Source organism: Hippocampus comes, unplaced genomic scaffold, assembly GCF_001891065.2.
Source record: "Hippocampus comes isolate QL1 unplaced genomic scaffold, H_comes_QL1_v1.1 scaffold420, whole genome shotgun sequence".
Classification (NCBI taxonomy): Eukaryota; Metazoa; Chordata; class Actinopteri; order Syngnathiformes; family Syngnathidae; genus Hippocampus; species Hippocampus comes.
Window position 1 is genome coordinate 759,642 of NW_017806163.1, and position 11,223 is coordinate 770,864.

General features: G+C 40.4%; 3 protein-coding genes across 4 annotated transcripts; 1 reads left to right on the top strand and 2 right to left on the bottom strand.

Moving 5' to 3' along the window:
* Nucleotides 1-1,135: 1,135 nt before the first annotated feature.
* LOC109531470 (UPF0739 protein C1orf74 homolog) lies at nt 1,136-2,199 on the bottom strand. Its single transcript, XM_019895775.1, has one exon. The coding sequence runs from the start codon at nt 1,963-1,965 to the stop codon at nt 1,180-1,182; it is 786 nt and encodes a 261-aa protein (XP_019751334.1). The 5' UTR covers nt 1,966-2,199; the 3' UTR covers nt 1,136-1,179.
* A 733-nt stretch (nt 2,200-2,932) lies between these two features.
* Nucleotides 2,933-4,585, top strand: uqcc2 (ubiquinol-cytochrome c reductase complex assembly factor 2). Its single transcript, XM_019895778.1, has 4 exons — nt 2,933-3,136; nt 3,835-3,909; nt 4,261-4,327; nt 4,420-4,585. Exons 1-4 carry the CDS (start codon nt 2,999-3,001, stop codon nt 4,527-4,529), a joined length of 390 nt encoding a protein of 129 aa, XP_019751337.1. The 5' UTR covers nt 2,933-2,998; the 3' UTR covers nt 4,530-4,585.
* A 471-nt stretch (nt 4,586-5,056) lies between these two features.
* On the bottom strand, nt 5,057-8,499 carry tspo (translocator protein). Of its 2 annotated transcripts, none has more exons than XM_019895777.1 (4): nt 8,327-8,499; nt 7,175-7,350; nt 6,017-6,155; nt 5,057-5,950 (listed from the first exon to the last, which is right to left on the bottom strand). In XM_019895777.1, exons 2-4 carry the CDS (start codon nt 7,345-7,347, stop codon nt 5,777-5,779), a joined length of 486 nt encoding a protein of 161 aa, XP_019751336.1. In that variant the 5' UTR covers nt 7,348-7,350; nt 8,327-8,499; the 3' UTR covers nt 5,057-5,776. The 2 variants fall into 2 exon arrangements, with proteins under 2 accessions (XP_019751336.1, XP_019751335.1); XM_019895776.1 differs by having other exon boundaries at nt 7,175-7,348; nt 8,318-8,496.
* Between the last annotated feature and the right edge of the window lie 2,724 nt (nt 8,500-11,223).

The following is an 11,223-nucleotide window of genomic DNA, read 5'->3' on the forward strand; positions in this document are numbered from 1 at the left end:
TTCTGTCAATTAAAACTGAGCATTATCATTTTTAAAGGCAGAGTTACTGGTGCAGCTTTTGTTAGGCATCCTGTTAGCAGGTGTGCCTAATATTGTGGCCAGTGAGTATTGACATTTCTGATACTAGATCACATACTAACTGTGTAATCGGAATCCACTAAGTATCGGTTGCTAACAGCTTTATTTCTAATTGTTAATGTCCATAAATCTATTTAAATAATGTCAATTATTTCACTTTGCATTGTTGAGGTCATAAGCGAAACATGACAATTTGATAACCTGTAAGTCTACACTGCATCTACTGACACAAATTGCAGGTGGACCTCATGAAGAGAACAGCAACTATATGTACGGTTAAGTATAAAATTAGTAATACACTGCCCAAAGTTTGAGTGATTCAATTAAAAAAAAATTTTTTTTTTAGATTTTAATTGTCATTGAGATTTAATCACACTGGTGGCACGCGAGCTCCCTCAAGTGGTATGCAAAATAATTTATTGTTTCAACTTCGGTGGTACTGTAGTGAGAATTGTGGAGTCAACATTTTTGACTGGCAAACCCTTTTGAACGCCAGTAAATAAGAGTTTGTTGACCGTGGATTTAATCCTTAAGAATTTGTTTTCAGGTGTTTTGGTACAATTATTCTTTCACCTGCGTACACTACATTTTAATTGAATCAGTTCATGTTTTCCTATATTTAAGCAGTGTGACTGTTCACACTGTGCATGTTAGAGTGGCTTTCAATAATACTAAGGTAACCTCTTGGGAGTACAGTGGACCCCCACATACTCATGGTTCACTCTTGGGCCTATTATGCCACTAGGGCTGGGCAACATGGTTGAAGTGTATCATGGTATAAGTATTTTACATCAGTTCATGTCGATATATATTGAATATTTATATTTTTTTAAGGAAAATTTGACCACAAAGTTTTCTTTGCAAGATTATGTTCTATCAGCCCCACTTGTCTAAATATGGTATTCTGATTAATGTTGCATTTGTGGAATAAGGGTTAAGCAGTAAAATCAATTCCGCCTGGGTTCAAATGTTCCTCCTCCACTGTTTTCTGATTATCATGTCCCATTTGTAAATACGGTTGCAAATGTCATGCTGTGTTAATAAACAAGGAGAAAAGGATCTTTTAACAGTTTAATGGAGTCATGAGTATGTGATGTTGGGTCACAAACAGACTGACGGCAGAGTGACTGCAGATTGACAAACAGTGAGCTCCTTTAGAATATTTTGCTGCTGGAATCTCTCTTGAAGGCCAAGCTTCCACTCCACCAGGCTGGACAGAGTCTCATTCTGTAGGACGGCCGGGATGCTGAATGAGTAAAGTTGATGGCTGGAGGCACCTGCAAACCATGTTGCAGATGCCGTGGTCACCGTCAAGGGGGTCATGGCGAGGCAGTTTTCAAAGCTCTCAGTCTGGTCAAACCAGTAGACGGCGGGGTAACCCAGTAACAGTCCGAAGACAGCACTCAGATTCCACTCATCTGAACCCACTGCCACACAAATGACTTTGTCAACATCCTTTGCTGCATTTAAGTCTCGAAGAAGAAATAGGAGATCTTGCGCAATACTCTTCAGGCCTGTTCTGACTGGCTCGATGATGGTTGGTTTCTCCAGTGAGTGGCTGATGTCAATCATTGCCGGGCCGCTATTGTGAAGAATCCTCTCTAGATTGGAGCGAATCGCGACTGGGTTAACAATGAGGGTGTTACCGTGCAAGTCCAAGGTGACAAGGGAGTCTGACACGAGTTGGGACGATTGACACGAGCGCAAATACCGATGAACCTGCTCTGCACTGGCGCTGTTGGCGTCATACAGCAGAGCGGGTTTCAAAGCTGAATCAACAGCCGAGAGCTGAGCAGCCACATCCAGACTGTGAGGGACGGAGAGATGTTTCCTTCCAGTGGACAAACATTTACGAGCAGCATCAACAAAGAGCTCCCGGGTGTGCATAGCTTGACAAATCAAACGCAATTGTTTAAATATGTTACACTTTCTAAACAGTCGAAGTACTTTACAAGCTCGGCAACAAGAGCAGACTTAATGTTCTCACATCTAGACAATGAAAACAAAAAAGTAGAAATATAAAAAGCAATTATGAATTAGGAGATAATACAGTTCAAATTAGGATTTAACAAATGTTATTTTCTTTAAATTGTTTGATTCTTCCTTTGTAGTCCAAGACACCTAAAAACGACAATACGTGATTGCAAAATATCAATATACATAACTGCATTTGGCAAATGTCAAATTAAGCACAAATGGAAGCCCACCATGTCCAGACTGTGACAGGGTTATGTGACAGGTTGAGGGGCCATCAAGTCAAACTCTGAGAGATTTCTTGCAACCCAAACACCAGCTGCAAACAACCCCAGGTTGACCAGCAGATTCCTGAAAATCAAAATTCAAAAATCTTTTACAGAAGCTTTATTATTTTTAGCCTGTGTCAAAATTGGTGATCATCTATGACGACGACTCACAGTGACATGCAGAAGATTAACTGCGTTTCTACTAGACAAAAATCTCGAACATATCCGATACTGTAATTTTAATTTTAACATTGCAAACTGGTGGTTACCATCATAGTTTTTATATGACATAACATGTTTTTATTTATCCAATGGAAGACCCTCTGGCAAGGACAAACCTCTGCTGACGAGATGGTAATGCTAGCAAAAAAATGCTACCAGACACATGGTTATTATAAAACCGCTTCGCACTACTTTGACTCACCTCCTGAAATCATTTCTGTCTGTCGCAAATTTACACGCCGAACTAATCCAATCTGTCACACTTGACGAGCCGGACGAACTCTTTTTGCCCCCTACTCCGCTCATGATGCTGAATAACCACCCTGCGGTGAGACTAGCTTAGCGACAATGCAGAACGCACCGGAAGTACACGTTCACGAGCTCACTACGGCGAGCGACTTGGCTCCAAAAGGTTTCTTATTCACGTCGTTATTCAATCGAGCTTACGCGTGACGATGTCTGCCACTCGCTACCGTCGCTTCCTAAAGCTGTGCGAGGAATGGCCACGCGACGAGAGCAAGAAAGGTCGAGATTTAGGAACGTTTCTGCGGCAGCGAGTAGCAGCTGCTTTCCGCGAGGGGGAAAACACTCAGGTAGGGAAAACACCGGTGACACGGCTACGCCGCTACATAACCCGACGCTAAGCTAACTTGGAAACAGTGAGCGGTCGGTCGACCTTGCGCGCTCTCACCTTCAATTAATACCAATTAATGGATGTCATTTATTCAGAATGACCTTTATTAATCCTGTTTCAATATAGCCTATAATATATGTAATGTGTCATTTGCTTTATTAGTGTAATGGTTGTTCCTGCTGTATTTAAAATTTGCCTCCAACTGTGTAAACCGTGGCGTTATTTCCACTAATGTTACTGGAAAATTTTATTAGCGGCGTTATTAGTAGCAGTAGTGTGTAGTCGACTGTTTTTCCCCAAGAATAAAATGTAATGTTATTAAGGACAAACACGGAATTAATCTTAAATGTTTCCACCGTATTTATTTTATATTCCTGCTTATCATAAGTGTAAAAATGAAAATAATGCTAACATAATTCTTAAATTGTCAAATAAACTGTGTAACCAGCTTGCCCCAAAATCATAGTTATTCAAGGCTCACGATATCAGCATGACGACAATTTTATTTGTCAGATATTTCATCTTAAACTCTAAATTGCTGGGGTTAGGGGGGTTTGATGAAATAAAGATTGTTCCCTGTTAGCAGATTGAAAGAGCATTTTGATTTCCTCCAGTTAAATTGTGGCTTCGTGTGCTTTCTTGGTTGTCTGTTTCCAGATCTCGGACACAGAGAAGTGTGATCAGACTTATGAAAGTCTGGCAAGAATTAATGCAAATACGTACAAACAGCGAGTAAGTGTCAATATAAAGTCAAAAATGTATGATTTTCTCAGCCTGTGTGTTTTAAACCTTGTGTCAAGTTTCCAACTGCACTGTATCATAACACAGAGGTGTTCCTTATATTTGAATTTTGGCTGTATGGAAGAAGCAGAACACACTTTAAGTGCTCTGTATATTATGCAGTGTATTGTACGTAGCATACTGCAAATTTCAACCAAAATTATTAACATATTGTAAAATTAATGTCTTAAAGGATGTACAGCTTCAGGCTTCTTTTGTAAATTGTGATCATTAAATGTCTTAAGAATGTGATGCTGTCAGCTAATTGACAAAAATCCAAAAAGTTGGTGTGTTTGGTTTCAGTTTCCTCGTGTGAGAGACACAAGCTTCACTGGAGTCACAGCAGAGGAGTGTAAATTAATGTTGTCAGGTCAGGACACATTACAGTCGTCATTGCTTTCCCATGTGTGACGCTCACATTAACATTTGATTTTTTTTCCTCCATTTTTCCCCATCATTCAGGTAGTGCGCAGCAGTCAGATGATGATAAAAAGAGTTTGTGGAAAACGTTAACAGAGAGGTTTTCCTCCAAGTCAACAGAGGAGGTTCCGGAGAAAGCCCCTGAAAAATAAAATTTTATATACTTATGTTAATTTGTATGAAAATAAAGATTATTGTTGCTATCTTTGCTGGTGGTTATTTGTATTCACGTTTGAAGTCAAAATATCATTATTGTTATCCATGGATGTTTTTCAAAAGAACTGAAACTTTTTCACCACCAAAAAACAACATGCTAACTGTCTTCTTTCACTGGAACGGGGGCATTAGACAAGAAGGATCAGTAAATATTAGCACAAAACCTGGCTAATACAGAGTTTAAAAAAAGTGGGGGAAAGCCTACTAAAACATCTGAAATTTATTTGGGATCAATCAGAGGCACTTTAATTGGTGGCAGGTGTGTGCTGACTCCCATTTAATAGTTTTGATGAGACAGACTCATCCCAGTTACAAGCGGGTATGCACTCATGTACAATTGTGTTATTTCAGTTTTTTGGGCTTCCTCACAAATATTTTTCTTTTCCATTTTCAGGTTGTATAGATCACATTAAGAGTGGATAGTTTTCAAATTATGTAGCAACACACACAGTCAATTGTCATCTGAACATGGGTGAGTAGTTCCATCCACTATGATCCATTTAAGTTGGAGCCAATATAGAGGTACAAATATTTCATGTGATGTAACAAAGAAGCATTGCTATGTATGTTTGCAAGACACATTTATTACACCTGTTCCTTCTTTGCAGTGCAGTACACTAAAACTAAAGAATTTAGACGCGTGGACAACCAATTGATATGCTTACGATCATCATGAATCATTTTATTCTTCATTCATGTGCGGATGGCAATGTTCATACAAAAGCAAATACTGAAAATGTTTTTACACAACGAAAAATTAACTTCACCCTAGACTGCAATTCAGCTACGTCTTTGATATTTGCTCAACATTTGGAAGAACTTCTGAGGCTCGATTAAACGTGGTTGACGAAGCATTGTTTTACAAGAAGTAGACTGTCAAACATTGACATGATTACATTGGGAAATTATTAAGCTAAATCATGTGCGCAGAGAACTGTAAAAAACAAAGATGCTGGTTTAAAAAAAAAAAATCATTTCCAAAGTGTCTTTCTGACTGTGCTATCAACAATCCAGTGGAGTGATATCATCAAGCCAATCACTTTGGGCTCAGAAACCAAAAGGTTAGTGCAAATAAAAATGTACGTAACAGAAAAAGATCATTTTAAAGGCCCCATAATTGATCACATGAAATGCTGATGCTGTTCGCTCAAGGCTCATGTAAAGATCCCCTGCCTTTTTTTTCCTACTCTTCTTTTTTCTCAGGGTTGTCTCTCCATATGCAGTAGCTGAGGGAAGTGGCCAGAGACAGCCAGGCCAAGTAGGGCGCCATCAGCAGAGTGGCTGTTCGGCTGATGGAATACCAAGACCACATGGTGGCGCCGACGGTCCCAGTTAGAAGCACAATCTCGAAGAAGGCCTGATGGGGGTGGTACGTTTTTAGACAAAAATAAGAAGAAGAATCAAACGGGTGTGTCGAGCTTACCAATTTGAGCTTATGTGCGCCAAAGAAAATGGGCGTCCAGGCCCAGTTGAGTGCCAGCTGCATCCCGTAAAGTCCCAGTGGCACCACTGCATCCTCAGTGAAACCTCCAAGTTCTTTCCACACCAAATAGGAGCCGTACCTGTGTGGTGGAATTCCAGTTTGGAGGATGAAATGCACAAAAAAAAAAAAAAAAAAAAATTGACAGTACAGTTTACGGATTTTTTTTTGGGAGCTATTCTCCACTATTCGCAAAAGAAACATGATATGCTATTCAACCATGTGAAACTATTATTTTGGCAGCGTCTTGGTATCAAGGAGTCATGTTGAAAATAATTTGAGGAGCTTCAGTTCAACAAATGTAGTGATTTGCTGCCATGTTGTGGCAACTTTGGAATGCAACAAAATTGGCAATACAATTAATTCTTGCATGTTCGTGATTTGGCATTCATGAATTCAGTGTAAATTTGTTTTTGCAATCTATTGTCGGTTATTAACTGAAAAATAACTAATCGTCATATTTGTACAAACTTTTTTCAGAGATGTAAGTAAACGTTTGATGGAACACCACTTTTTAATGGAAAAGGCCTGTTGGAGTTTTTTTTTTTTTTAAGATTTCAGTGACTTTCACTATTCGGTCCCCATCACCCATGAAAAGCAGGGGCCCAGTGAATATATGAAACTGTTACATTGGCGCCATCTTGTGGCATCTTGGTGCCAAGGGCCTTTGCTGGAGTGAGTCGAGACGTTTCATTTATACAGATATGAACACTCATCCCGGCGGCCCGGTGGACCAGTGGTTAGCGTGTCGACCTCACAGCGCAGAGGTAACGGGTTAAATTCCAGCTCCGGCCTCCCTGTGTGGAGTTTGCATGTTCTCCCCGGGCCTGCGTGGGTTTTCTCCGGGTACTCCGGTTTCCTCCCACATTCCAAAAACATGCATGGCAGGCTGACTGAACACTCTAAATTGTCCCGAGGCGTGACTGTGAGTGTGGATGGTTGTTCGTCTGTCTGTGCCCTGCAAGTGGCTGGCAACCGGTTCAGGGTGTCCCCCGCCTACTGCCCGAAGACAGCTGGGATAGGCTGAATGGGTTTGCCGCTTGTTTATGTCACTGACTTTGGAGGCTTTATTGCACAGAGACACTTGCAAGTGATCCTCACCCCATTCCTGTGTACAGACAGGTCCACACCACGGGGAACGCTGCGTTCGGAGGCCGCCATGATGGTTTCTGCAGGGTGGGGTACCAGGTCTTCACCTGAGTTCGGGTGATGTAACCGCCATAGAGCCCTCCGAGGTGTGGCAGGGCGGTGAATCCAACCAAAGGTAGCCACATTCTAAAATAAATAAATAAAATTAGACACACACACACACACACACACACACACAGTCTGAGTCTTGAGGCGAATGCTGTCCTCTATACTTGTCAATACAGTACAAGAAAACTACCCTAATTACACATGCAGCTGGTCTTTGTTTTACGACGGTGTTCAAATCCTACGATACAGCTGTGACGTTACCCGAATTAAGTCAAGGATCTAAATAATAGTAACCCAACAAACTTTCATTCAGAATTATATAAAATGCTTGTATAAAAATACAAAGATGTTAAACAATCCCGTGGCGGAAAAAAACGTTAACTGAAGGTGTCTTCTTGTGCTGCGTGACCTGCACAGATCTTACGCCGTTCGGAACTTCGAAACTTAGTGTGTCGTAATAGAAGGCACTCTGTACATTATGTGAGTAGCAGAAGAAAAGCTGAAGCGTTCTCACACATTCAAACAACGCAAAAAACGACATTCTGTATTTGTAATCCAGGTAAAATGTAATTATTAAAATATAACCTAAAATATTAATTGTTAGGTAACTCTACGAAAGAGTGTTCAGTGACGTCACTGGCAAAACTTGCATAACAATGCAAAATAAAGTACGAAATAATGCGACAAGCACAGAAAGCAACCTTTTGGAGTAAACATTGCAATAAAGAATACGGCGTTTGACCTCATGCCATTTTTTTTTTCGAATTTTATCATTTAATGATCAAAAAAGCATACCTACCTCTGATAGGCCAGACAAGAGTAGCACCTGCGTATTGTTAAAGGCAGCCTGTCGTATTTCACCAAAACAATGTCAAATAACTCAAATTAAAGCGCTGCTGCACAATTGGACATTATATGCAAGCTAATTGCTTTAAATAAATTATATATATTTTTTCAATACCAGACTGCATTCTTCCGTCCTTGTGAAAGTTGTAAATCAATGTTCATTTGGAAACAAAGTTTTTAGAAGGGTTCCGGTTCCCTTACCTCTCGGCTCTCGCTTCTGTCGTTGGTCTTTTGCAAATCGATACGTTACACTCCTGTACACTGCGCTTATTTCCATGCACAGCCGTTTTATATGCGTCAGGCTGTTGTCGTGTGATATAAATGTCTCAACTGGGCAGGGCAGTCTTATCTCAACTGTCTCCCAAGTCACTCCCAAGCTAGCATGTTTACAAAGACAAACACTCAGACCAAGACTTAATCTCTCTGTGCTTCCGGTTTGGTAATATTACCTTTACTTCCGGTTTGGCCAACGTTTCATTCATTCGCAACTCAGAGAGCAAAGATGAGTAAAATGGGGAAAAATGTTTACTCTGGTTCGGTTCGACTCTTTCCCCACCTTCTTCGTCGTATCTTTTAAAACCACACACGCACACGCATACAATTACCACATAAGGTACAAAAACAAATGGTTATTCTTCTGCATTATTTGTACGAATGTCGGCTACTTCCATCCAGTTTCTAATACTATACGCTCATTCTCACGAGGGTCGCGGACGTGCTGGACCCTATCCCAGCGGACGTGCTAATCCGTTGCCCACCGTGCCGCCCTGTTTGAAACCGTTCATACAGAATTTCCCCGTGATGGAGTAAATTAATATCACAACAATTTAGTGTCTTCAGTGAACCTAACATGGTTGCTCTTTGAATGCCATTTGATTTGAAACAGGACATGACAAATTTGGTACGGTATTTGTCTTTTTTTTCTGTATTTTCACTTGAGCGGGGCAAACTCAATTTTTGACTCAGAAGCTAAGCCAAATGACTGTAAACATGTTGAGACATCAACTTCAACGGTAAATAGGCATTTAAATCTCAAAGTCCAGACTGTGCAATTACAGAAAAAGCAAACTTCATGCGCATGAACAACAGCTTGTGTATCACGATGTGAACAAACCTCAAATTTAACTGGAAAGTGGGCATGAACATCGTAATATTGCTTTTGTGTAATACCACAAACAATTTACAGTACATACTGTATGTATAACATCAGAATATGTCTTTATACATATACAGTATATTATCAAAAAAAAAACCACAGAGGTGACAAAGCAAAAATTCAACAGCCCTGTATCCCATCAGAACAGATTTACCCTTGAACTGAGCAAGAGAATAATCAAGTCAAGTATCAAGTATCAAGTACAACTTTATTGTCAAATGTGCTGTATGTCAGCACAGATCAAATTTCCTCCCTCTTAAACAGACAACAGACAACACAACTCCACATTTAGAACCAAAACAAGAGCAAGCTGTCAAAGATGACCTTGCCATGAAGCAAAAATTGGGGCAAAGAATCGGCATTCCGAGGTGATCTTACCGAATTATGTGTAACTGGTGGAAAACAAAGTGAGAGATGAGAACATTTTTGTATTCATCCTCGCCACCCAGTGTAGAAAGCAAGTAGTGCAATTCAGGCAAATTCCACAGGCTGTGGCAATTGTCAATTTTAGCATATGCAGCAAGCTGCTAAAAAAGGCAGGCAGCAAATGGCCCTCGGGCTGTAGTTTGGACACACCAACAGTAGTCCCGTGTATCGCTCAATAGTAGAACCGGTAATTTGACTTTTTGTAACATTTTTCTAATGCAAAGTTTAGTGGTACCTTCAGTTACGACTACAAGTGACAAATCTTCCAAGATTTTCAAAGTATGCTTTTTTTTTTGTTTGTTTGTTTTTGTTTTGAGTTACAAGTGCTATCTATGGTGCCAGCGAAACTTCACAATTGGCATTTTGGCAGGTAATGAAAAACTCTGAAACTAAGAGGTCAAGTGTTTGATTTAATCCGTTTTTGTTTTTTTTTTGTGAAATAAAAATGATGTCGGACAATATAAATGCTGTCTGTGGGCACCAAGAGGTATGCTTCACAGCCAGCTTCCAATACCACCAGACTGAGCCAAAAAGGAGCATGCTTGGAGATGGGGGGCCTGGGGTAGTCTGTGTCAAGACATGATCCTGGTGTCCTATAAATGCAACTTATGATTACATTAGATGCTTTTTAAAAAAATATGTATTTCAATAGTTAAACAGTCGTTCTCCATTGTGTTCGTCAACCTCTCGATTTTACGATACCTAAGAGCTTTGTCTACATACATTGCAACTCCTCCCTTTCGATTTTCCCTATTTGTTGCAAACAATTAATATCCTTCCAATTTCAGGTCACTTGTTTTTTTTTCATTGTCAAGCCGAGTTTCTGATATTGCAATTCTTTTAAATGTATTTAATTTAGTCAAGTATTCTTTGATTTTTGCAGTAAAAAGTATTTTTTTTTTGTCTGTATTGAATTTGCTAACTATATTATTTTTTTATCTACCATTAAAAACCTGTTGTTACATGCTGTTGACTGCATGTACACAGGGTTCAGGTAACGACCAATAACGGCTCGCTCAGTTTGCGAACATCCCATGAGCCGTGATTGTTTCTACGTGAGCACAAGTGAGGTCATTTTCAGTCGACAGCAAGTGGCAAAATGCTTTTTTCAAGGTGTTAATTGTGCATGAAAAATACTGAAGTAATCGAATTAATTCGAGAAAAAATTGAAACTTTTTACGAATGAAAATTGCAAAATTAGTAACGTGTTCATGCTGATAGGTGGCACTTAGTGCAAAAAGTTCGAGAACCACTGCCTTTAAACGTGGGCTGGACTTTGAGAGCGAAGAGGACATCTTCCAGTGCGAACAGCGGATGGCGGCTGCTTGCGTGGCCCCTCCTCCCGCCCCGCCAGCCCGGCACACCTTTCCGTACCTCCGCGGTCCTCCAGCCTCTTTACCTTCTTGACGGCTCCCTCCACCTTGTTGTCTGCCTGTCAACTTTGACCCGTAGCTGTTCGGCAAATGTCACACAGCCAGCCAGAGGCCCGTGCTGCAGTGGTGGTGAGGGTGGGGGGGCGTCATAA

Bases quoted from the DNA above. Each gene is read 5' to 3' on its own strand.
- LOC109531470 (XM_019895775.1), bottom strand. From the start codon at position 1,965: ATGCACACCCGGGAGCTCTTTGTTGATGCTGCTCGTAAATGTTTGTCC.
- uqcc2 (XM_019895778.1), top strand. From the start codon at position 2,999: ATGTCTGCCACTCGCTACCGTCGCTTCCTAAAGCTGTGCGAGGAATGG. The intron at 3,137-3,834 runs GTAGGGAAAACA...GTCTGTTTCCAG, and splicing joins GCGAGGGGGAAAACACTCAG to ATCTCGGACACAGAGAAGTG. The intron at 4,328-4,419 runs GTCAGGACACAT...CCCATCATTCAG, and splicing joins GTGTAAATTAATGTTGTCAG to GTAGTGCGCAGCAGTCAGAT.
- tspo (XM_019895777.1), bottom strand. From the start codon at position 7,347: ATGTGGCTACCTTTGGTTGGATTCACCGCCCTGCCACACCTCGGAGGG. The intron at 6,156-7,174 runs GTGAGGATCACT...TCCACCACACAG, and splicing joins TGTCTGTACACAGGAATGGG to GTACGGCTCCTATTTGGTGT. The intron at 5,951-6,016 runs GTAAGCTCGACA...CACCCCCATCAG, and splicing joins GCGCACATAAGCTCAAATTG to GCCTTCTTCGAGATTGTGCT.